The 27,211-nt window shown below is 43.6% G+C and overlaps 1 protein-coding gene across 6 annotated transcripts in view; it reads right to left on the bottom strand.

Moving 5' to 3' along the window:
* Positions 1-233: 233 nt before the first annotated feature.
* Positions 234-27,211, bottom strand: part of LOC144683621 (bile acid receptor-like) — a 191,150-nt gene continuing 164,172 nt past the window's right edge. For 5 of the 6 annotated variants that reach the window (XM_078546829.1, XM_078546828.1, XM_078546825.1 and 2 more), the window contains 3 exons: positions 21,238-21,366; positions 8,000-8,113; positions 234-1,138 (listed from right to left, as the gene is read on the bottom strand). In XM_078546829.1, the coding sequence (XP_078402955.1) occupies positions 900-1,138; positions 8,000-8,113; positions 21,238-21,366 (482 nt within the window). In that variant the 3' untranslated portion in view covers positions 234-899. The remainder of the gene's footprint in view (positions 1,139-7,999; positions 8,114-21,237; positions 21,367-27,211) is intronic. The other variant, XM_078546830.1, reaches the window with a different exon arrangement.

Below are 27,211 nucleotides of genomic sequence, written 5' to 3'. Positions count from 1 at the left end.
TACAGACTTAAACTTATCAGAAAGCATTAGAAACAAGTGACAATTAAAGCTCCCTTGTACTGTCATATCCAGCTATTCATTTAGTTTGTCTTATAGCATATAGTTATCATTATAATATTTTCTTATAAAAAGTCATATTCTTAAAGTAACTCCTGGTAAAATCCCCTAAAGCTCCTCACTCATAATAAATTCTATTAATGCCCATTGTTTTCAATTAAAATTCACAAATATCGTATAACATAATAGTTTATTGAATATTCTTAATTTCTAGCATTTGAAGATATGTTGCATTTTTTCTTCTCTAAAACACTCACATACAACAGATTTGTTAAAACAATTTGAAATGTAATTTTGTAATTTCATATATTTATTCCTTTATTCTTGTGGTATTTTACGTAAATTCATATCAAAATTAAAAACAGATTACTTGGCAATTTAGGTACATTTGGAGAATGTAGCTATCTAAAAGGCTGCTTTTTCAGCTGGTGCTCAGCTTAAACTTTCCTGTAAACTCCAGGTCTTGTTTTAGGAATGTGAATTACAAACTGTCTTAATTACTGGCAGACCAGTCTTACACTGATTAAGAAAAAAATGCTTTACGAAGTAAAAATATAATGGCAAAGTGGTTGGTCACAAACCAAATAAGAGCTGTTGGTCAATATAATAAACAAAAGTTACATATAAAAACAAAAGCATCAGTTACTGTAATAACTATACCTGTTATATTCAATAACTAGATTTGCCTTCCACATAGTCTGACACAGTAGCTGCTGACAGGTGAAAATTAAGATGAGATCTTACATCAATATTTTTTATAGTTTTGCAATGCAAAAAAAAATGCTTGGTTTGCAGTTGAGCTGACCAGTCCAAAAACACCTATCAAATTCTGTGATAATCCTTCACTGTACATCCCAAATTTCACAGAGCAAGGGTGTGAGTTTCTGATCCTTCATCTTCCATGACATCAATACCTCTGAATGGTTGTGGTTAAGCGTTCTAAGTTGAGTAAGGCGACCCAACAGCCGAGCAAAGCGCTGTGGACTCTCTGGGTGATGGATCTTGGAGTACTTGTATAAAATCTCCAAAAGAGGCTCCTGCAGCTTTTCTACATGTATTTTATTCTTTATATAGGGTCGATCTACAGAACAACAAAAATAGCCATAAGATGTGAACAACCAAACATGACATACTGTAATTTAACTATAAAGGTGAAAGTACATGGGGTTGTTATTCATTTTTCAGCCAAGGTGTTAAATATTGCCTGGGCACAGCATGGAAAAGAAAATCTGGTTAGAAGGTTTGCATGTCCCTAACGTTACCTACAGTAATTTTCTTCTATTGAAATGAATGGGAGAGAAGACTAGCTAGTTCTATCAGTGGTGTATGACTAGGTGATGCTGACCAACCAACTTTCTATGCTCTGACTAGGTGATGCTGACCAACCAACCAATAAAGTCAAAAATCTAACCCCATGTTGTTGGCAGTATTCTAATGAAATTATTCAAGCAAGTGAACAGGTTGAAGCATGAATGTTGAAAATTCCAAGAGCAGATAAAAGAAAAAACACTTTTTTTGTGGGTTTTCAAAGATTAAAAGTACCAGATGCAATGTGTGTCTTGACTTTCCCATCAGGAATATAAGCAAAGTCATTCAAAAATTACAGTTGCTATTAACCTAACTGCCCGCATCTTCTTGCTTCATCCTATGCCAAAACCGAAGTAGTTCTTTGAATGCTTAACAATGTCACAAATACTCTTGCTTATTGCTTTTGAACTATGTATGAATGCAGTTGGCTCAACTTCTTCCTATTGGCAAAACTATACAGTCTACTTCTGTTAAGTCTACTTCTATTAATTCAAACCACTAAATAATTTGATTTTTTAATAATAAAAGTAAAAAGGCCTCCTGTACGGTGTTAATTTATTTGCTTAATTCAAATTACTGGATAATTTGTAGTGCAATAATTACTGAACTGTCACTAGATTATAAATAGTGTGCTTTGTGGCCAGAAGGCAAAGCTACAAACACAAAGAAAGACAACACTACAAGTACAGTATAAAATCGCTATAATCATAAGTTTCGATATTTTCCCTTATCAAGATACTGGTAAACTATCTTGACTGAAGTGCAGTGAACAGCGAAGGAGCATCAAACTCAATACAATGTCTTAATGCATACTTCTGAATGTTGTCTGAGAAAAATAAAATGCCAAATCATTTATCTGTGCAGGAATTTTTGTTTATCTTGGAAAAGGATCCTGGAATGACCTTTTCCTGCCCTGTGTCCAGAATTAAATCTTTCTCATCTACTTGCTTAGTCACTTTAAAATGTTCTGGATGCAGCAATCAGAATTTTACACCGCCCAGACACCCCCATCCCAGCAGTGGGTTGACAGGTGGTTGGTGGATGGGGTAGAGTCACAAAATCGGGTGCCATAGCAGCAGCACCATGCCCATTGTCTACCCACCTCCCACAGGTATTTTACCTGCAGCAGGAGAGGCACTGGGTGGCCTGCTCATTCATGGCCCAACTGAGGCCCTTATGTGGCCAATTAATGGCACTAATTGTCCAAGCCACCAGGTAAAACTTTGTGGCATTGTGGCAGGGCTAGGGAGGGTGCCTCACTGTCGGGCACCCTGTGCCTGCCAGAATCCCCCCCTCCAAGATAATTATTCCTCCTCATATTTCCCCTCTGCACCCCACCATCTCAATCCTAGCCCCCACTCCTTCACTGGATCAGTGAGACCCTGGACTTACAAGTCTGCATTTCTGGCTTCTTGGTGTAAGGGGCTGCCTGCTCTCTGAGATGAGACTTCCTCTCCAATAGGGACAGAAGGCCTGCCCCAAGCCAATTAAAGGCCCAATGGGCACTCCCAACATAAAACTCAGCCCGTTACAACCCAAATGGGAGAAGTGCATGAATTATCAAGCCTCAATACTCCCCGCAGGCCACACCATTAATTTAAATGTTTAATTTTCTCACTAAAATGGCAAATTGCGTACCTATACCTCTAGTGCCCAGAAGAAAAGAGACAGTGACCAGACTTTTTCAAAAACTCAGAATTATTAATTTATTTTAAAAAAAACTTATTTTAACAAGTTGCAAGTATTGATTATCACACAATTGTAATCAGGAAGTGTAAGTATCTATCTCTTCCTAAAGAATTCCCCTAACACACACAGACAGACGCACACACACAGACAAACGAAGGACCAATAGATAGAGTCTCTCTGCAGAGATGGGCTTTGGAGGATGGGCATTATAAAATAAAGGATAAAGTTTGCAGGGTCTTGACACTGCCGACCTGAAGCTCCCTCATGTGAAGAAGGGCCGCTGGTCCCAGTGGAAGCCTGGGAGTTCTCACCAACTGGTCTCAGATTTGAAGGTCCAAATACAGGCTAATTATACTCAGATAAGGGTTCTCTGGCTACAGATTGATAGCCACACACAATTCTAGGCAAGGTAGAGAGAAGGAGCCTGTCAAGGTAGCCTTCCTTTTTCAGTTAGTTCTCCAACAAGACTGCTTTCAAAATAAGCAGGTTCACAACTTAAGTTTTTTTCCTGTCTCCCATGTGATTGCCTTTTTTTCTCCCAGTTTTTCATTAACTAAAGAGCTTTGCAGTTCAACACAAACAAACAGCTCCTTCATATCTATCATATAGATCAGGTGATTTATTGGAATAGGCTTGCTTGTTTATAGTTCCAAGGTGAACTTATGACTTTCTTAAAAAAAAAAATCCCAGGTTAGCACCTGACATGTCCAGGTCCAGCCATATTCTTCCATTTTGTAAAATAAACCCTCAGACTGGAAAGTTGTGATTCAAACAAGCCCAACATTGATTTCAATGACTTATGACCATTTCCTCCTATATTTTTAGACAGCAGATGCTGGTAATCATTGTGCTGTTGCTATTTACAGCTCCTCTCAGATCACATTTTGTTTTACTTGTCCTACTGTCACCCATTTTGCTTTGCACCATGATCCCTTTGGTCAGTAAGCACTCCTGCTTTCCTTCCTAACACTGACCTACTCTTTTGTTCTTTCCTCCTCTCCTTCCACCCCACATCCCCAATTACCTTTCCCTGTCTGTGTACCTGCTTAAGTACTGTTAGATCACCAACTGCTTCCAGGACTGATGAAAGATTATCAACCTGAAATGTTAATTCTCTAGAGGGCCTGATTTTAATTCTGTGTAAGTGGATTGTTTTTAAATGAATTAAGATCTGGCATTCTGTTTCTCTCCCCATAAATGCTATCTGACCTTCTGAGTATTTCCAACATTTTCTGTTTTTATTTCTCAAGTTCAGTGTGATGTAAACTCTTCCTATCCTGCCACAACATTGGCCAGGGATTTTCCCCTCGGCGAGCAGGATGACGTCGGGAGGAATTCCCGACGTCATCCTGGGCCATTTAAATCTTAAGGAAACTCTTTCGAGTTATCAACAGTCATAGATTGCAACTCTTTCGAGTACAATCACAGTTCTTGGTTTTCGGGAGTGGGACATGAACCCACAACCCCCTGATTCAAAGGCGAGGGTGCTATGAACTGAGCCACACAGCTGTCCGCCGGCTGACCTGGCAATGGCCAATTAAGGTCATTTACAGGCTCATTAAGATAGTTAAATGCCCTGCCTGGCCAACCTTAAGGCTGGCGGGCAGGCCAGGAGACCCAGCAGCCTGTAGATTATTAATGAAACTTCATCCACTGGTGGGATGAAGTTTCATTACCGTTTTGTAAAAATTTAATAAATTTTATGAGTTTGTTATCAACATGTCCCATCTCGTGTGACGTTGTCACATGAGGGGGACATGTTAATAATTTTAAAATGTCTCTATTTTTTGACTTTACTTGCCTTTCACTAAACTCCCTGAGACAGGACTTTGCCTCAGGGAGTAGTGTGTCCTTTCGCGCGCATGCACGAAAGAGCGCACTTTGACAGTTGGGGATTCCCTCCCCCCCCGGAACAGGAAGCGCATAGTGCTTCCTGTCGGGCAGGCTGCTGGGCGGGCCTTAATTGGCCCACCCACTCAAAATGTTAGCGGGCCCCGTTTCGGTGGCGGGGGTCGGCTGCCCGCCCGCCGCCAAGCCGGTGGGGCCTGCCCGCCAGCCAAGGGCTAAATTCTGCCCATTGTAACTTAGCCTAGCTTCAGTACATGTGCCCCAACTTCCTACTCCAGGGGGACGATCTCCCGGTCAGCGAGAGGGGGCAGGGCCCGCTTGCCAACTTGTAAAATGATGTGGGATGATATCGGGCGGAACTCCCCGTGTCATTTCCATTTTCAGGTCGGCGGGGCCGCAGCTGAATCAGCTGTGTGCCCGCCGACCTGTCAACGGCCTATTGAGGCCATTTAAAAAGTACTTAACATCATTAATGGACCTGCCCATCCAACCTTAGGGTTGGCAGGCTGGCCAGGAGCCCTGGCGGGCTTAAGCAAAAGCATGAAACCTCATTCACGGGCAGGGTGAGGTTTCATGAGGGTTTTAAATATTTAATAAAGGTTTCAGTAAAAGTGATGGACATGTCCCAACTCATGTGACAGTGTCACAAGAGGGGACATGTCAGGGAAATTTTGATATCATTTCTTTAACATTTTTAAATTTGGAGCTGATCTCCCTGAGGCAGCACTTAGCCTCAGGGAGGTCAGTGCGCTTTTTTGCATGCATGCGCGAAAGAGCGCGGTCCCAGCTGAGGGAATGCCCCCCGCCCACTCAGGGAGCGCATAACACTTCCTGGCGAACGTCACGCTGGGCGGGCCTTAATACGCCCACCCACGTAAAATGGCGGCGCCCGATTGGAGGCACGCCTGCCCATGCCCACTCCTGCACTTCCCCCGCAATGGGGGGAAAATTTATCCCCAGCATTTTCATTTCCAAAATGTAACCACTCTTGAGGATAATTATCCATTTTCATTAAGTTATTAGCAGTTTAATGGTGTGGGGCTACACCCACTAGATATAACATTGAAACTGATGCAAGATGTGATACCTCTCACAGGGTGATAAGGAAGGAAATTGTCTGACTCAAAACAGGTCACAGAATGTTAATTCAGTGCCAATCCACTGTGTCAGTGAATGAACCTCTTGTTTTGAATGCAATGGGTTTATATAAATACAGGTGGATAAAATTAAGTTATTCTAACTTTTGGACCAATTCAGGTCACATTGAACTTAATCATAACATGCCCAGCACCAATATGAAATTGCACATACCAGCATTGGATCTCATTAGGTTACAGAGAGAGGGACTGTAAGACTGTTTTGGGGAGGAGAATGTAAAATTCAGAGGGTTCATTCTACAGTTTCTTGTCATTTCATATACTTCTGTTTTCCACTGCCATGCACTGTTATTATATATATTAGTTCTTAATATTCTGGATCTTAATATTTTGGCCAAATCCCAAATCGGCTATTTAATCCATCTGTCTACAACAGCGTGTGCCAGAAACAAAAACATAAATTCTTAGCAAACCTAGCTCTTATCAAAGTCACAAATGACATCCTATGTGACAGTGACAAGGGTAAACTTTCCCTCCCTGTCTTTCTCAACCTGCCTGCAGCCTTTGACAAGGTTGACCACATAATTCTCTTACAATGCCTCTCCACTGTCATCCAGCTGAATGGGACTGCTCTCATCTGGTTCCATTCTTATCTGTCTAAACATAGCCAGAGAATCACTTGCAATGGTTTCTCTTCCTGCTCTCGGACTATTACCTCTGGTGTGTCCCAGGGGTCTATCCTTGGCCCCCTCCTATTTACCATCTACATGCAGCTCCTCGGCAACATCATTCAAAGGTTCAGCATTAGTTTTCACAAGTATGCGATGACACCCAGTTCTGCCTCACCACTACCTCTCTTGCCTCCTCCATTGTTGCTAAATTATCAGACCATTTATTTGGCATCAAGTACTGGATGAACTGAAATTTCCTCCAGTTAAATATTGGGAATACTGTTTTCAGTCTCACTCTAAACTCCATTCCCTAGCTACCTACCCCATCCCTCTTCTTGGCAACAGTCTGAGGTTAAGCTAGTCCGTTCACAATCTTGGTGTCACTTTGATCCTGAGAAAAGCTTCCAACCTTATATTTGTGCTATCATTAAAACTGCCTATTTCCACCTCCATAACGTCACCTAACTTTGTCCCTGTCTCAGCTCACCTTTGAAATCCTCATTCATGTCCTTGTTACCTCTAGGCGCGACTATTCCAATGCACTCCTAGCTGATCTCCCACAATCTACCCTCTGTAAACTGCAAGTCATCCAAAAGTCTGCTGCCTGTGTTTAAGTTGCAGTAAGTTCCATTTCCCCATCACTCCTGTGGTCGCTGGCCTACATCGGCTGCTGGTCAACCAACACCTTGATTTTAAAATTCTCATCCTTGTTTTCAATTCTTTCCAAAGCCTCATACCTCCCTACCTTTGTAATCTTCTACAGCCCCCCAACCTTCTGAGATATCTGCACACTTCAAATTCTGGCCTCTTGTGCACCCCCAATTTTAATTGCTCCACCATTGGTGGCTGTATCTTCAGTTGTGTTGGCCCCAAGCTCTGAAATTGCCTCCCTTCACCTCTCTGCCTCTCTACCTCAAATTTCTCCTTTAAGAAACTCTGTAAAACCTATTTCTTTGACCAAGCTTTAGCAATCTGACCTAATACCCCTTATGTGGCTCAGTATCATACCTTGTTTTTCATGCTTCTGTGAAGTGCCTTGTGATGTTTCACTGTGTTAAACGTGCTACATAGATATAAGCTGTTGTTGTAAACTCTGAACTAAACCAAATATAAAGTATAACTTTTCTATTAAAACCTTAAAAGCAGAGGTGTATATTGACAGACTATTAGATGCAGATTCTGCCCATCATGCATACAGATCCACTTAAACAGCACACCAGTTCTCAGCTTTACTTAATTTGAGCCAATCTCAAATAAAATCTGTGCTTGGTTGGATCACATTCACACATTGTGGTACTACTATAATTTAATTAGTGAATTTATTTTTACCTGAAAAAAGAATTGTGGTTGCAGAAAGTAAGGCATATTCAGTATCTGTCACATTCAGCTCTCCCATACTTCTGTAGAAATCGAACATTGGTGTTATAAATTCTTCAGCTGTACCTGGTTATACAGAGATACAACATTAAACTTTCCAAATTCACTTTTCAATAATACATCACATGATGTGTGAAATCTGAATTGCAGTGGATATGTGTCAAAGGGTTAGTAATAGATTAAAAATAAATTACATAAACGCTAACAGTAAATTTATACTGACACTTGAAGAGTTCATTTACTTGTATCAATTGAAATGCTTATTCCCTTCTCATGAAACAGTAGCCCAGTACTGGAAAAGTAATGAAGTGTATCGTCTCATCTGGAATTTGCAACATTTCAAAATTCCTTTTAATATACCAGCATTTGGGTGGAATTTTCTGCTCCCATCAGCGGGGGGAGTCCTTTTATTATGCATTCATGTGATGTGAGCCACGCCAGCATTTAATGCCCATCCCTAACTGCACTTGATACGGTGGTGGTGAGCTGCCTTCTTGAACCGCTGCAGTCCATGTGGTGTAGGTACACCCACAGTGCTGTTAGGGAGGGAGTTCCAGGATTTTGACCCAGCAACAGTGAAGGAATGGTGATATATTTCCATGTCTGAATGGTGAGTGGCTTGGAGGGGGAGCTTCCAGGTGGTGGTGTTCCCATCTGTCTGCTGCCTTTGTCTTTCTAGATCGTGGGTTTTGAAGATGCTGTCTAAGGGGCTTCACGAGTTCCTGCAGTGCATCTTGTAGATCTAACACACTGTTGCCACTATGGGTCGGTGTTGGAGGGAGTGAATATTTGTGGATGCGGTGCCAATCAAGCAGGCCGCTTTGTCCTGGATAGTGTCAAGCTTCTTCAGTGTTGTAGGAGTTGCACTCATCCAGGCAAGTGTACAGTATTCCATCGCACTCCCTACTTGTGCCTTGTAGATGGTGGACAGGTTTTGGGGAGTCAGGTGGTAAGCTACTCACCCTGGGATTCCTAGCCTCTAACCTGCTCTTGTAGCTACAGTACTTATATGGCTAGTCCAGTTCAGTTTCTGGTCAGTGGTAATGCCCAGGATGTTCCTAGTGGGGTTTCAGTGATGGTAATGCCATTGAATGTCAAGGGCCGATGGTTAGATTCTCTCTTGTTGTAGATGGTCATTGCCTGGCACTTGGATGATGCGAATGTTACTTGCCACTTGTCAGCCCAAGCCTGGATATTGTCCAGGTTTTGCTGCTTTTGGACATGGACTGCTTTAGTATCTAAGGAGTCATGAATAGTGCTGAACATTGTGCAATCATCAGCAAACATCCCCACTACTGACCTTATGATGAAAGGAAGGTCATCGATGAAGCAGCTGAAGATAGTTGGGCCTAGGACACTACACTGAGGAACTCCTGCGCTGTTGTCCTGGAATTGAGATGATTGACCTCCAACAACTGCTACCATCTTCTTTTGTGCTAGGGAGTTTTCCCCCTGATTTCCATTGACCCCAGCTTTGCTAGAGATCCTTGATGCAACACTCAGTCAAATGCTGCCTTGGAGTCAAAGGCAGTCACTCTCACCTCACCTTTGGAGTTCAGCTCTTTTGGTCATGTTTGAACCAAGGCTTTAATGAGATCAGGATCTGAGTGACCCTGGCAAAACCCCAACTGAGTGTCAGTGAGTGAGTTATTGCTAAGCCAATGCACTTGATAACACTGTTGATGATACCTTCCACCACTTAACTGATGATCCTGGTGGGCAGGAAGCAAGATTTGGCAAGAGGCCAAAAAGCAGTTTCCTGACATCGGATAAATTAGTTTAGAATCTTGTTCTCCCAACTTTCATGGTGGATTAAAAGAAGGTCAATTGTCCCACAAAGCTATGTCGGGGATCCCATTTGCATCTCAGGAACGCTCATTAAAAGGCCAACACACCGAAATCTTGTTCCCCCTCCAAATTAAGCACCGCACCAGTGGGAACTTAGAACGTTAACTTTCACAACTATATGTAAGTGGCATGCACTTGCTGAGTTAGACTTCTTCTTGGACTTTCAGGTCTGTTGATGCTGCTTTCACCTTCTCGGGATCCACTTTCATGTGGCAGTAGCCAAAACTGCACCAAGGTTGGAAACAATACACCGGCGAAGGGCGGTTGAGGGGGGGGGCTGTGCAAGGGAGGCAGGCTAAGGCTGGAAAAGTAGGCTAGATTTTCCAGGAAAGAGTAGGAGGAGTATGTTAGAGGGTGAAATGTGTGATGTCGATGGTGGGGACCTGAGGGGAAGAACCTAGGGTACTAGTGGTAGGAGGGAATAGTGACAGTCAGAGGGGGAAGTGGATGCAGTAGAGTGGGAGGTTCAGGATCTGTGTCTGGCAGGTGTAGGTGTCATCCGGTGGGTCATGGATGCGGACAAGAAAGGTAGCACAGATAATCGGAGGAGAGGAAAGGCATGTGGAGGTGGATGGTGATAGGGTCCAGGGTAATTGGGGAAGGTTCAAACGTGACAAAGGGGAGAGTAAAGGTGACATTGGGTGGGTCAATGCTGATGGGGAGAAGTTGGTGGGTGACAGGGGGAGGTAGAAGATGTTGGAGCGGGTTTGGAAGGAGATGCACATAATTTCTCCAGTAGTAGCAAGCCTTGATGTAAAACTGCAATACATTGAAGTGGGAGGAAAGTCTTTTCTGGTAGCTGGTCAGCACAATCGACTGAATAAAGGGACACGCTAATAATCATAAGGAAACAATGAGAACAATGCTCAGTTGTGATCCTCAGTTTATGTCAAGTGGAGTGAGCAAAAAGGAATGTAGTGCTAGTAAGGGACAGTATGGTGAAGGGGATTGACGCTGTTCTCTACAGCAAAAAGCAAGAGTCCAGAAGGCTGTGTTGCCTGCTCGGCGCCAGGATTCGGGATATCTGCTCAGGGCTGGAGAGGAACTTGGAGTGGGAGAGGGAGGATCCAGTGCTTGCGGTCCATGTAGGCATCAATGACATAAGCAGGACAAGAAAAGAAGTTCTGCTCGGTCAGTATGAGGAGTTAGGCACAAAATTAAGAAGCAGAACCTCAAAGGTAATAATCTCTGGATTATTACCTGAGCCACGTGCAAATTGGATTAGGGCAAATAAGACTAGAGAAATGAATGTGTGCCTCAAAGACTGGTGTGGTAGAACTGGGTTCTGGTTCGTGGGGCACTGGCACCAATACTGGGGACAGTTGGGGCTGTACCACTGGGACGGTCTACACCTGAACGGTGATGGGACCAGTGTTCTGGCAAGCTGCATCACTAGGGAAGTAGAGAGGATTTTAAACTAAATATTGGGGCAAGGGATCAAATTTGGGAAAATGTGGTAAATCAAAGGGTAAAGACAAGAGAGAAAGGTGCTAATATGAGAAATGATAAACAGACTGTGACAGGAAGGGATAGAAAGTACAAATATGAGTAAATTAGCAGATAAGGCTAGAGGTTACAAAAATAATAAAAGGACAAAACTAAAGGCTGTTTCTGAATGCACGTAGCATTTGAAATAAAACAGATGAACTGATAACTCAAATAGAAATAAATAACTACAATCTGATAGCCTTTACAAAGATATGGCTGCAGGATGACATAGATTCGGACCTGAATATTGAAGGGTACATGGCATTTATGAAGGACAGGAAGCTAGGAAAAGGTGGAGGGGTGGCTCTGTTAATTAATGATGGTATTAGTACAATAGAGAGGGATGGCCTAAATTCAGGAAACCAGGAAGTAGAAGCAGTTTGGGTAGAGATGAGAAATGATACAGGCAAGAAGTCACTTGTGGGAATGGTGTACAGGCTCCCTAACAGTAGCACATGTTAGGACAGAGTATAAAGGAAGAAATATGGGAGCTTGTCAGCTTGGGGGATTTTAATCGATATACAGGGCAGGATTTTTCATATGGCAGGCGGGCTCGGCGGGGGCGGGAGGGGGTGGACGCGGAGCCAATCACCGCCCGCAATTGGCTCCGCACCACCATATTATGCTGGCGGGCCAATTAATGCCCGTCCAGCGTAATGCACGTAATGCATCACGCTTGTGCACGAATGAGCCCTTCAATCTCCCTGAGGCACGGACCTGCCTCAGGGAGATTGAATTGATAATAAAATTATGAAATAAAAAGTGTGAAAATTTATTTAAACATGTCCCCTCATGTGGCAATATCACATGAGTTGGGACATGTTTTTGAATTTATTAAAAAAATGTATTTATTTAATAAGTGCTTTAGGAAACCTCATCCTGCTCGTGGATGAAGTTTCCTAAAAAACGCGAAGGCCGCTTGGCCCTTTCGCCTGCCCATCAACCTTAAGGTTGGATGAGCAATGTTCAGAATAACTTTAATTAGATCCTTAATGGCCTTAATAGGTTGTTTACATATTGGCAGGCATGCAGCCGACTCCGGCATGCATCCACCAAATGAAACATTGCTACTGAGCACGATGATGTCGGGATGCACACCTGACGTCATCGCGGATCATTTTACGCATCGGCGTGTCAGGCCCGCCCCCGCATGCTGACCGGAAAATTCTGCCCATAGACTGGAAAAATCAGATGTGCAAAGGTTGCATAGATGAGGAGTTCATAGAATGTTTTTGGGATACTTTATTAGAACAGCACATGGGGAGGCGGTAGCATGGTGTTGTTTTCACTGGACTAGTATTCCAGGGACCCAGGGTAATGCCCTGGGGACCTGGGTTTGAATCCCACCACAGAAGGTGGTGAAATTTGAATTCAATAAAAATCTGGAATTAAAAGTCTGATGATGACCATGAAACCACTGTCGATTGCTGTAAAAACCCATCTGGTTCAGTACTGATCCTTTCGGGAAGGAAATCTGCTGTCCTTACCTGGTCTGGCCTACATGTAACTCCAGACCCACAGAAATGTGGTTGACTCTTAAATGTACTCTGAACAAAGATAATTAGGGATGGGCAATAAATGTTGGCCTAGCCAGTGACACTCACATCCCATGAGCAAATGATTTAAAAAAAGCTGAAACCAACCAGAAAGCAGGCTATACTAGACCTGGTATTGTACAATGAGTAGGCTTGATTAATGACCTCATAGTAAAGATGCCCCTATGTAGGAACAATCACAATATGCTTGAATTTTGCATTCAGCTTGAGCGAGAGAAGAGTGGGTTCAAGGCTAGTATTTTAAACTTAAACAAGGGCAATTATGAAGGCATGAAAGCAGAACTAGCTAAAGTGAACAGGCAAATTAGGTTAAGGGATAGGTCAATAGAGATGCAGTGGCAGACATTTAAAGGGATATTTCAGAATACACAGAATAGACACATTTCAACAAGAAAGGGGGTAGGTGGGAATGTGGAGTTGAGGTTACTATCAGGTCAGCATGTTCTTATTGAATGAAAGAGCAGGCTCAAGAGGCCGAATGGCCTACGCCTGCTCCTAATTCGTATGTATGTGCATATGTAAGTATTGTTTTACAAACTGCAGTTTTAAGTAGCTTCCTTAGGGAAACAGTCAAACCATAAACAACCCCATCTATACCCTGAACACAAGACGAAACATGGTGGCAGCGGACATCGAGTAAAAGACCCAGAAAAACTCAAAGTGATGACTGCGGACCTGGCAGACCTAAAGATCCTTGGAAGAAGGATGATAATAAAAATTGATTGAAGACTCACCTGAGAACTCAGAGCATCATGGGTGCAGCAGATGCAAGCTGAGCCACAAACCTGGAGTTCGGACAGCAGTGAGCACAGACCAGAATCTATAAGCCAGACTACTGAAGCAGTAGCAGATCCAGAGCTTAGGACAAGCATGAAGTCGGCACTGCACTCCAGGACCTTTCTGAAGTGCTGAAGGCTCACAACAAGCTCAACACTGGGACAACTGGAGGAAAAGACTTTCCAGATATCGAACAGCTTCAGGTTTGCACAAGAATGGCTGAATTCTCCGGTCGGCGAGCGGGGGGCGAGGCCCACTTGCGACGCGTAAAATGACGCATGGTGACGTCGGGTGGGCGTCCTGACGTCACCGTATGTCGTTTAGATTTCCAGTTCGGTGGGCGTGCAGCCCACTGTCAAGGGCCTATTAAGGCCTGTTAAAAACTAATTAAAGCAATTAAATGAGCTGCCCGTCCAACCTTAAGGTTGGCGGGCAGGTGAAGAGCCCAGGTGGCCTGCACACGAGGGATGAGGTTTCATGAAGGGTTTTAAAGTTCAATAAAATTTTTAAAAATAATTCTTTGACATGTCCCAGCTCATGTGACAGTGTCACATGAGGGGACATGTTTTTAAAGTTTTTAAATGGTTTATTTCAGGATTCAAATGTCAAACTGATCTCCCTGAGGTACCTCTGTGCCTCAGGGAGATTCCTGCACTCTTTCGCATGCATGTACATGCACGAAAGAGCACAGACCTGGACTCAGGGAATCCTCCCCCCACCCCGCCTGCACAGGGAGAGCTCAGCGCTTCCGGGTGAGCGTCAATTAAAATGGTGGACTGGCCCCAATTGGGGGGTGCCGATTGGGTTCGCGCCTGCCCCCGGACAACACCCCGACGGGGGTAGAATTTTTCCCTTGAGGAAAAAAGCATCCGGTCAATACTTTATGCCGTTGGAGCTATTTCCAACAATGTAATAGCAAGACAAGATGTCGATGAGGCTTCAAGCTCTTATGGTGAAGTCCTCCAGGCGTTTGATTCATATTTCAGTGTTCAAAAAAATGTAGTCATTTAACGAGCCAGTTTAATAAGCAGAAACAAAAACTGGGTGAATGCTTGGATTCATTCATTATCGACCTGCACAGGCTAGCAGAAAATTGTGACTAAGGAATCTTGAGAGATTAATTAATATGTAATCGCATAGCAGTTGGGATCCTAGATGAAACTCTTTCAAATTTCTTACACACTAAAGCAGTACAAATCACGCAACCCAACAAGTTCAGAAAGCAAAGTAGTTGTTCGTGGGGAAATGATGGGACAAATGCCTAGCAGGGGTAGCAGAGTGCCACAACTGTGGGAAGTTAGGACATTTTAAAATTTTCTGTTGATCAAAAACACAAGCAGCCCACAAAAACAGAGAAAATAATAAGGCCAAATCAAATACAAGAAGTGGAAGAGCCACAGGAAAAAATCAAATAACCTTCCTAGGGGAAGTCAATGAAACAGGAAATAATTACTGGAGCATTAAACTAGAAGTGGATGAACACATCATAGAGTTTAAAATTAGACACAGGCGCAGGCGTTTCAGTCTTATCTGATGAAGTAAAGTGACTTAAATATACCACACAACAGCCATCATCCGTCCATTTGCAAGGTCCAGGGCAGACTGCACTGAAAGTCTTAGGTCTATACTTGGCAATATTAAGATACAAGGATAAAGAAATCATTGAACCTCTTATGTCATGCAGGACCAAGAGTCATCATTATTAAGCAGGAAAGCATGTTTACAATTAAGGCTCAACTACAAGGTTGATGAAATTGCTGATAAACAGTCCAATAACATATTCAGGAATGAATTTCCAACATTATTTTCAGGCTTTGGAAAGCTGAAGACAGAATATCTTGCAACCCTAAGAGCTGATGCTAAGCCAATTTGCCTCTTTACACTGAGAAAAGTCCCTCTCCCACTCTTAGACAAAATCAAGAGCGAGATTGGGCACATGTTACAGCAGGAAATTATCTCTCCAGTAACCATACCAACGAAGTGATGTTCTGGAATGGTCACAATACCAAAGCCTAATAGTTCAATTAGAAGCTGTGTGGCTTGACTCAACAATAAATAAGTAAGTGGAATGTGAGATCAGCCCGATGGATCAGTGGATGAAAGTCTCGCTGAATTAGCAAAAGGTACCCTATTCACCAAATTAGGTGCAAACAGCGGCTTTTGGCAGTTGCCTCTGGCCAAAGAATCCAGACTGCTAACCACTTTTATAACGTAATTGTGTTATTATTGTTTTAACAGGTTACCATTCAGAATTGCTTCTGCACCTGAGGTATTCCAAAGAACGATGTCTCAGACCCTGGAATGCATGGAAGGAGTAATATATACATGGACAACATACTCGTACATGCTTCATCAAGGAAATAACATGACTGTAGAGTAAGAGCAATCCTCAAAGTTCTACAGGAAGCAGGTTTGATACTGAGTGAGAAATTGCAAAGCCAGTGATTAAATTCCTTGGTCACATCATCCAAGCTTCAGAAATAACAGCTGACCCACAGAAAACCAAGGTGTTCTGAATGTTTCCACAGCCTAGGAACATCAAAGATTCCTTGGGATGGTCAACCAGGTAGGCAAGTTCCTACCAAATTTGATGGAAATCAATAAGCCATTGAGATAGCTGTTGAGGCAAAGTCAACAGTGATGCTGGAAAGTAGACCAGCAAAATGATTTAACAGGATCATAAATCTCCTAATCTCACCTGAATTTCTAGCACATGACGATCCAGAATTGCCAACAATTATAGCAGCAGACGCATTGTCTACAGGTTTGGACACAGTTTTGTTTCAAGTTCAAAAAGATGGAAAGGAAGACCAGTTTATTATGCCTCAAGATCACTCACAGACACTGAGAAAATATATGCAACAATTGAGAAAGAAGCATGAGCAGCCATATAGGCGTGCAAGAAGTTCTTTGAATGTGTGATAGGATTAAAGTTTAAAATTGGAACTGACCACAAACCAATGGCTACTCTTGTTAACCTTAAGGAGATTACTAAATTGCTGCCTAGAATTCAATATTTCAGACTCAGACAAATGAGATATGATACAGTGACTGAGTATGTTGAAGGGAAGTATCAGCAGATGCATTTTCAAGAATACCAGTGGAAAGAGTCAAACTGGAAGATTCGAATTGCATTGAGAAAGTGGAAGCATTTACTTCGCTCATTACCAAACACTTAGCAGCCACTGAGAAGAGACTACAAGAGATTAAGCAAGCATAGCAGCAGGATGACAAATGCATCCAAATAAAAGAATGGACGGCTAGATTATACTCCTAACAATCCAGCACTATACCAGTACTTTGAATAGAGAAAATATCCCACAATCATTGACTATTTCTTAGTTTTTAATGACAGACTAGTCATCCCTAAAACACTTCAACTGGAAAGTCTCCAAAATATTCATCGAAGTCACTTGGGGATAGCAAAATACTGAGCAAGAGCTCAGCAGTCAGTTGGTGGCCAGGCATTAGTTCTTCTATAGAAAAATTAACCTCAAATTGCCTTACATGTGCAGTGAATATCCAACAGCAGAGTGAACCACTGTCACCCTCTACTTTTCCATCAAAGCCATGGGAGTGCCTGGGGATGGATTTATTTGAGTTTAAAAGCAAAATATTTATCATTGTCATTGACTACTACTCCAGATGGATTGAAGTGAACAGATTTCACAGCATCATGGAGGAGGCAATCATTCAATCACCGAAGAGAATCTTCGTGACACATGGCATCCCGGAGCATCCCGGACATTGTAGTGTCAGATAATGGTCCTCTGTTTTCTAACGAATTATTCCACAACTTTGCACAGGAATATATGTGACTAGCTTGCCTAGATATCCTCAGTTGAATGGAGAAGCAGAAAGAGGAGTTTGAACAATCAAGCAATTGATGAAAAAGAACAAAGATATTAACTTAGCTCTTCTTAACTAAAGAACCTCTGCTACAAAAAGGGTTCTCAACTTCAGAGTTGTTGATGGGAAGACAGCTGTGAATACAACTTCCAGCTCTGCAACAAAAACTACAACCTAACATTACCTCAGATAATCATGAGAGAGTTAAGAAGTGTGAGAAGTAACAAGGATACAATCAAGCTCGCAACGTCAACTTCAGGCACAGAACACAAGACTTAACATTGCTACAGCCCAGGGAGAGAGTATGGACACAAGACCAACAGAAAGATGGCATAATAATGGAAAGAGCTCCACAGCTGAGATCTTATAGAATTGAAATGGACCATGGAAATACAAGAAGAACCGGAAAGCCTTCATAACATTGGAAAGAAAGCCAATAGAAACTTGAACTTACTATTCAGATACTGGTGGAAACAAGGAACAAAAAGGCAGAGCTCTATGGCCACCCAGGAGAAGAACACTATTATTGAATGAAGAGAGAGTGCAGAATGTCCTTGGCCTCAGAATGAGATCAGAAGAAGACCAGGGAGATTGGTTAGGGCACCTTAGAGACTAACCCTGTGAAGTCTGAGACTTCAGGGGGAGATGTATAAGCATGTATATAATTGGGATAAAGACTTAGGGGGAAGATGTCGTAAAGGGTTAACATCAGAAGCACCTGATGCTGATGTAACTATGATGCAATGTCACATGACTAAGTAACAGAGGTCTGGAAAGAAGGAGAAGTCCAATCTTGTATAGAGTTACTGAGTTGTACAGAGAGCTGCAAATAAATAATAATGGTTTTACAAATTACAGTCTTAAGTAACTTTCTTAGGGAAATAGTTAAGCCCTAAAGAACCTCATCTAGACTCCGAAACAGATACTTCCCTTTATTAACTTAGGGATAGAATAAAAGAGTAGGGAGGTTGTACATGAACTGTATAAAGCACTAATTAGTCCACATCTAGAGCACTGCACACAGTTCTGGTCACCAGATTACAGGAACGATGTGATCATAGTAGAGAGGAGATTTACGATGTTGTCTGGAATGGAGAATTTAGCTTTGAGGAAAGATTGAATTGGATAGACTTGATATTTTTTGAATAGAGAAGGCTGAGGGAAGGTTTAATTGAGGCATATAAAATTATGAGGAACCTGGATAGAGTTGATAGAAGGGTCTTATTTCATATCACAATGAGGTCAATAATCAGGGAGCATAGATCTAAAGTAATTGGTAGAAAGGTTAGAGAGGAGTTGAGGAGAAACCATTTCATCCAGAGGATGGTGGGTTTCTGGAGCTCACTGCTTGAAAGCATTATAGAGGCAGAAACCCTCATCGCATTTGAGGAAAAAATAATGGATATGCATTTGAGGTGCTGTAACCTACAGCATTACAGAACAAGAATGGGAAGTGGAATTAGGTTGGATCGTTCTTTTTTGGCCAGCACAGAAAGGGTGGACCAAATACAAAAGCAAAATACTACAGGTGCTGGAAATCTAAAATAAAAAGAAAAAAGTGCTGGAAATGCTCAGCAGCCAGGCAGCATCTGTGGAGAGAAACAGAGTTAATGTTTCAGGTCGATGATGTTTCATCAGAGCAGAAGGAAGATAAAAATGTGAGAGTTTTTTAAGCCAGTAGAAGGAGTGGGAGGAAGACCAAAAGGGAAGGTCTGTGATAGGGTGGAGGGCAGGAAAGATTAACCAACAAAAAATTTCATGGTGCAAAAGCTAAAGAGAGTGGTAATGGGTATAGTAAAGAAACAAAGGTTGTGTCTCGATGAGGCACTTCATGTAGAAGCCATCTGAATGCAACATGAAGGGATAAAGAAAGAAACAAATCAGCGAAAAAAAACCCCAATAAAAAACACATAGAATAAGATGGAAAGATGGAGGCAGAGGTTATGACCTAAAGTTGTTGAACTCAGTATTGAGTCCAAAGGGTAATATAATGCCAAGACGAAAGATGAGGTGCTGTTGCTCGAGCTTGCATTGAAACATTGTAGCAGGCTAAGGACAGAAAGCTCAGAGTGAGAGCTAGGTGGAGAATTAAAATGGCATGCGACAGGAAGCTCAGGGTCATGCTTGCAGATTGAATAGAGATATTCCACAAAGTAGTCACCCACTCTGCATTTGGTCTCCCTAGTGTAGAGGAGACCACATGGTGAACAGTAAATCCAGTATACTAAATTGAAAGATGTACATGTAAATGCTGTAAATCGAAGGAGTGTTTGGGGCCTTGGAATGCGTGAAGTGAGGAGGTGAAAGGACAAGCATTGCATCTCCTACGCTTGCATGAAAAGGTGCTGTCGGGGAAGGAGGAGGTGCTAGGAGTGACTGAGGAGTGGACCAGGGTTTTGCAGAGGGAACGGTCCCTTTGGAAATCAGAAAGGTGAGGAGGGGAAAATGTGTTTGGTGGTGGGCTGGCGGGGTTGAAGATGAATGGAACCCGCTCATGGTTCTGGATAGGGAGGGGAAGGGATAAGAGCAGAAGTGTGTGAAATTTATTGGACAGGTTGGCAGGCCCCATCAACCACGCTGTGTGGGAATTCTCAGTTGATGGAAAAGGAAGACATATCAGAAGGATTGATGCAGAAGGTTGCATCATCAGTACAGATGTGGCAGAAATGGGGGAACTGGGAGAATGGAATAGAGTCCTTACAGGAAGCAGGGTGTGAGAAAGTGCAGTCAAGGTAGCTGTAGGAGTCAGTGGGTTTGTAGCGAATATTAGTTGATAGCCTATCCCCGGAAATGGAGAGGGCAAATGGTCTCCTTCTGTGTCATATATTTCTATGATTCCTTGGTAACCGTGACCCTGAGTTTCCGGATGCCTGTCATTTCAATTCTCTGCCGCAACCACCCTGACGCCTTCATCCTTGGCTTCCTACACTGTTGCAAAGAAGCTCAATGTAAGCTTAAGTAACAGCACCTCATATTGCAATCAGACATTTTACAGCCTTCTAGACACAATATTTCAGATCATAACCTCTGCCCCTATTTTTTTCAGATAGCAGCTGTTGGTAATGATTTTGCTTTTTCTCATTTACATCTCCTCCAGACTATCTTTTGCAGATTTACATGTCTCATTACCATCTCCTTTGGTCATGCATCTTCATTCCATTTGTCATTTATTCTCTCCTGCCTTCTAACCTATCAAAGACTGTCCATTTTGTTCTTTTCAGCATTTCCCTGCTTCTGTATTTGCTTAAAAGCTATTATATTTTTAACTTTGTCCAGCTCTGATTAAATATCAATGGTCTGAAATGTTAACTCTGTTTCTTTCTGCATTTATGTTGCTAGATCTGCTGAGTAATTCCAACTTTTTCTGTTTTTAGTTCAGATTTCTAGCATCTGCAGTATTTTGCTTTTTTGTTAAAGGGTCGGGTGTGTGGTAATCAGGACTCCATTACTGTGAATTCGCAATTCCTGTCCTTATTACATACTTAGCATGTGTGTTTTCTCGAATGCATTGAGAAAATTAAACTTATTTGTGTTTATCACTTCCTAAATAATAAACATATACCATCCTTACACAATTTCCCCTTGCATTTAAAACAGAAAATGAAATCAGGTGTGTTGTAATTGCCTTCATCATAATTATTGCAGCATGGTAATTGTATAGCAAGATAGTACCTAATGTACAATTTGGAACTATAATCGAGACTTCATCCAGATGGGACTGCTCCATCATAACAGCTGGAATATGCTCTTCAAAGCACTGGTTATGACAGCACCCAGAGAGTGTGGAATAATGATCAGTGTCTGTAAAACAAAGGAAAGAATCATTTGGAAAGAAGGATTTCCAATCAGGTGTAGCCCAATGCCATATGACAACTGTCTGAAATCCATGACATAACTAAAATACTTTCTGATTTTTGTTTTGTATATCATTGAATTTTTAAACATCAGCAAAAGCAAAACAATTCAGAAAATGAGTTGTTCGATGTAAAATATTAATTTTAGGTATTGAACAAAAGAAAATATTAGGTTTATAATTAATGTTATTATATATATAAATCATCCAACTATTTTGGATGGGAGCCATCAGTTTAGAAAGTGAGTAGTATGGTCAGGTGGCTTGGACTGAACAGTAAACAACATGTCATGAGGCACAGGCCACTCCTGAGAAGGAAGCAAAACGGATTGGGGCACAAGCCGTGGTCAATAGACGAGAAAAGGTTATAGAGGAAAGTATTATATTTTAGTTTTTATAGGATCCGGTTCTTTAACACAGTGTTTGTAAAATATTTGATCATGCTTTGTCTAGTGAATATTAGGTCACTGTATATATTAGTATTTACCTAGTGATAAATATATGCCCATGATCTTAGATAGCAAGCTGGTAAATATACAAATGAATTTTGATCTTCTGCATCCCTCCTCCATGGAGGAGTTTATCCGCCTTCAGGCTGAGGTGATATTGCCGGCATGCCAAGCATCAAGGTTAACACTGGTAGGATGGCAGCCACCATGGAGATCTTGGTCCAGGAAGTCCCTCCTGAACTGCTGCGTGGGCTGAACCCCGTCGCCGATGCCATAGTTGGCCTCCAACAGTGTGTACACGAGAGGGGTGTGGGGCAGCTCAGTCTCACTCCACCTACCCCATCTCCTCAAGGAGTCAGCCAAGGGCCCTCGGGCACCTACAGGGAGGAGGAGGATCAGCAGGTGTACCCCCCCCACCCACCACCCGCGCGCCCCCCCCCGACCTGGGGCTATCCATCCATGTGACTCCGGAAATGTCCAGCCCATCCGAATCCCCTCTTCCTGTGACCTCAGCAGTTGCAGCTCCTCAGTCCGAGAAAGGTGTCACTGCCACACAGCAGGACCCCAAAAGCAGGCCAGGGCGCTCCAAGTCTCAGCCCTACAGAAGGCGCCCATCAGGGTCATCACATAGCAGTGAGCAGGCTGCCTCCACCTCCGCTGTGGATGTCTGGGGAGCACCAAGACGTAGCGGCAGGGTTAGAAAAGTTAAGAAGATGTAGTTGCACAGCATGGGCATGGGTGTTAATCACTTGTATATAATGTTTACTATTGTAAATTAACTCCCAAGAATGTCTCCCTGCCTATGGCTCCTTGTTCTGATGAGCAGTGCTTGTGTCACTCAAGTGTGAAGCCTTTCTGCACAAGATAAAGGCAGTTGTCTCAGTCCAGCGCCTCTTCCCTGTGCTTTGTGCAGCCTTCAGACAAAAGTGATGGGCTGGTCTCACACTGCCTGGGCATGTTAGTGATGCCTGCACCTCAACGGTGCTTGTCATTGATGCTAGAATGTCGTGAGCAGGCATCACCCAGCTCCGTCATTCTCTCTGGGAGCTCTCAGCACCTTTAAGGTGGGGCTGGAGCCCATCTCTTCAGCATCTGTGACCGGTGACAGTGTGCTCCTGAAGGGGATAGGTGCTGAAGGCTGACAAAGGATCAGGTGCTTTTAAAGTTTCATGGCTGAGTCTCCATGGTATGACCCTGATCATAGAGCGCAAGCAAGCTGCCCTCGGACAGACAGCAGTCAGACATTCACAGAGGCTATGTGAAGATCTATGGAGTGTCCTCACTGCATGTCGTCATCATCCTGGAATCGAGTGACTATTAGCGTTTCCATGACAGGAGCATTATCACAGAGGATATGTATGCTGCCATAAGCCAGGCTGGAGTCAAACGTTCATAGATGCAATGTGAGGATCTATGGTGTCTCCTCATTACATGTCGTCATTATCCTCCACAAATTGAGCAGCTGCAAGGGCCTCCAGAGTATGCCTTCCTCATCTGACCAATGCAATTACCTCATCGCCTTCATCATCGCCTTTCAGGATCTCCTCACCCTCATCACAGTGGATATCCTCCTCATCGGAGGAGACCTCCAGTCCCTGCATCTCCTCCTCAGCCAGCTCCTCTCCCCGTTGCAGCACCAGGTTATGAAAGGCGCAGCAGGCGATGACAATGCGTGACACCCTTTGTGGACTGTATTGCAGGGCTCCACCAGACCAGTCCAGAACCTAATTTTCAGCATCCCAGTAGTTTGCTCCATCAAGTTGCAAATTGCAGCATGAGCCTCGTTATATCTTCGCTCTGCTGCAGTCATCAGCCATGTCCTCTGTGGGTAGCCCTTGTCCACAAGGACCCATCCCTGCAGTCTCTGTGGACTCTGGAAGATGTCAGGGATCTGTGACCGACTCAGAATGTAGGAGTCGCGGACACTCCCGGAAACAGTGTGCAGACCTGCAGGATGCATTTGTGTTGGTTGCACGCCAGCTGCACATTCAACGACTGGAAGCCCTTGCGGTTGACATAGTTGACCCCTTGTTGCGACGGAGATCTGAGCACCACATGAGTGCAGTCGATCACACCTGCACCTGTGGGAAACCCGAGATCTGGGAAAATCGAATTGCTCTTGCATCTTGGCTATCTTGGTCCCAGGCGAATTGCACAAAGTTGTGTGCCCTTGCAAAGATGCCTCATGGACGCATTTCTGTGTGGAGGCTTATGATAGCTCACAGAGGTCACCTGTGGAGCCCTGAAAGGTGCCACTGGCATAACAATTGAGTGCCATGGTCACTTTCATGGCCACTAGCAGTGGATGCCCTCCATGTTCCCACGGTGCCAAGTCCTGTAGTAGCTGGCAGATGTGACATGCGCAGTCTTTCGTGACACTTGTTGTCTGTCATCTGAAGGAATGAAAGTCGGCATCCATAGGGTCTAGCTTGGTGCCAACCAATGATGGCTCACTGTGGTTCTTCAGCAGCATGTGCGGGAGCCCCAGCTGTCCCTTTTTCCTGAGGGTGCTGCTCCTCCCTCTGTGCAGGCAGGTGCCTTCGTCGATCTCTTCTCCGTTGTCTCCTCTCTCTGTATACCACGAGGCATACAGCTATTTCACCAGGCTCCATGGTCCTGCTGGATGAAAGATAGATAAGCATGGGTTAGCTTGGGTACGCTAAGAACCTCTCCCGTTTAAGTCTGAATGCCCCTTAACGTATCCGGGAGAGTGCTGGTCACCAATTGGATGGCCAGAGTTTAGTGCGCTGCACAGCTGCCCAAAACTCCAACCATCTCTGCCCCACTCCACCTGACCAATTGGCGGCAGCTTTGCCTATTGGACTGCATGCTGTGCTCTCAGCTCAGGTGCAGGCATTCTCCTAACCTGCACTGCAAGGCTGCACTGTTAGCTTGAACCATGGGGGAGATTGGTCCAAACCGGGATGATGATATTGCAAGGGACTGTGTGTGCCTCCACCAGTGACTGCTCCATGGCCAGCTTTAGCAAGGAGATTGTACAACGTGCCCAGTCATCTAATTGTTCTGCAGTCCACTAAAACAGTCTCTGCCCAAGGGGTGAAAAGTTCTCGAGCACTTGGTGGTACTTTCATGCCTCTGCATTGCTTGAGTGGGCAGATAAGCTTGAGGCCTGACTCCACGCATGTCAATATGGCTGTGTCTAAACTGTCTCAGCTGCAGAGGAATACAAGGTTTCTCGAATGCGTTGCCGCTTCCATCCCTCCCACCCCACACGTGTTTGTGCACTACCTTCAACCACAGGGCAACCCTTAACCACGCCCCCCCACCCACAATGCACCTCCTCCGCAGGACAGCCCGTGCCCCCACCCTCGAGTCGCCTCAACCACAGGGCAGCCCTTGCCCCACCCCCCCTTCCAACGTGCCCCAACCTTGAAGTCCAACAGGTGACCTGGGCAACTGCTGCGCAACATTATTGTGCACTCACTTCCGAGTTCCCCTCAAAGTGCAGCCCGCCAACTTCACGCCTTATATGTGCTGTTGTGTGGGCAGACGATCCAGCTGTGTGGGATAGCCTTATAATGATATGCAGATGTATTACAATGAGGTTCCCAACATCTGATTATGGGAAATGCGGCCCGCTATCGACGGACTGAGCGGATGATTGCAAATTGATTTCACAACATTGTGAAACCGATTTCTGGCCTTTTTGCCATATTGTCTGCAGGCACGGAATATTGCGCCCAGTATCTGTTTCTTTATATTGATCTGATGTCACATAAGCTAGATCATTTATGATTCAGGATTTGATTTGGCTTTTAAGCTTTTCACATTTACATTTGTTACACTGGGTAACATAGACACAATTGATTTGGTCCAAAAAGGCCTATCTCTTCATGGCAGCTTTACTAACTCTTGTCAAATGTACAGTACATAAAATGGCAGAATAGGTACACCTATCTGAGCATATTAATTATTGCATTCAACTCACTTTTAATAGCTGCTATGTCTTTTAGTCTGATAACCTTTATTTTTCTGTTGAGAACTTCATGACTTAAATCCTAAATTTACTTTTTATTCATTTGTGTCTACACCTCCTCATCTGACTTTCATGGTTTATCTTTAAATTGTACTCCATATTTACCATTCTTATATTGTTAAAAAGGGAGATCTTGTGGTGCAATAATACCATCCCTACCTCTGAGTCAGAAGCTTTGGGTTCAAGTCCCACTTCAGGACTTGATGGCCACAGACAGTGCATTCATAACATGGCCAAACAGGTTAATTATCAGCCTGTAAATCCTTCCAATATAACTGATGGCAGGTGGTAAGAGCAGGAGAGTTTCCTGGGCAGCCAGGCTTCCAAAGGCAATAGCAATGCACTGCAGTACTTTGCCAAGCATAATCATGGACCAATCCAATGGAAGTCCATGGTCAGCAATGCCCTCTTAGGGTATGGCACCTGAAGGAGGATATCATTAAATGCCTTATATACTTTAATAATTCCCCCGTTATCTCCCTTCAAGGTAGAATAGCCCAAGTCTCTCCAGCCTTTCCTCGGAACTAATACCAGGGACCATCTTATTGATATTCTGTACATTATCTCAACATCCAAAATTGAATTAAAGCAACTCAAGCAAAAAATCTAGGCTGTTGTTTAAATACAATACTGAGCGAGTGCTGTCCTGTAAATGAGGTGTTAAACTGAGCTCCCATCTATCTATTCAATTGGGTATCAAAAATCCAATGGTACTATTTAAAGAATAGCATGTAACAGCAATCTTCACCTGTTGCTCGAATTTTTGAGACTTTACCCTTCCAGAGTAATCTGAGGTAGACTGGGCACTTATCAGGGCCAAAAGTGGTGGCCCATTCATGAGTTTGCACTTGACTTGAGTGCACAGTATCGTTGTGCAGCGCTCATGAGGGTCGCTTGTTGGACCTTAAGGTTGAGGCGCCGCGCATTCAGGCAAGGGCACAGGCAAATCACATTTTTCTGGCTGGCTGACAATGCAGTCCCGGGGCAAAGGGTGCACTGTAGTTGAGGTGAGTTCTGGGGTGGGGAGGGCTGCACTGCGGTTGATAGTAGTGCACAAGCACGTGTCGGGGAGTGGGAGGGACGGAAACGGCCACGTACACCCATGCTAACCCATGCATCTCTTTCTTTCATCCTGCAGGAGGAGTGCATCAGGAACATGGAGCCTGGTGTCCTAGCTATATGCCTCATCACTTACAGAGAGAGGAGATGAAGAAGAGAGTGACGGAGGTACCTGGCTGGGCAGAGGGAAGAGTAACGCCCTCAGGATAAAGGGACAGCTAGAGCTCCCAATCATGTCGTTGAAAAGTCACAGCAAGCCTTCACTGGTCGGCACCTAGCTAGACCCAG

Source organism: Cetorhinus maximus, chromosome 8 (assembly GCF_964194155.1).
Source record: "Cetorhinus maximus chromosome 8, sCetMax3.hap1.1, whole genome shotgun sequence".
NCBI classification, from domain to species: Eukaryota; Metazoa; Chordata; class Chondrichthyes; order Lamniformes; family Cetorhinidae; genus Cetorhinus; species Cetorhinus maximus.
The sequence above is the reverse complement of the archived record's forward strand: the minus strand, read 5'-3'. Positions and strand labels throughout refer to the sequence as shown.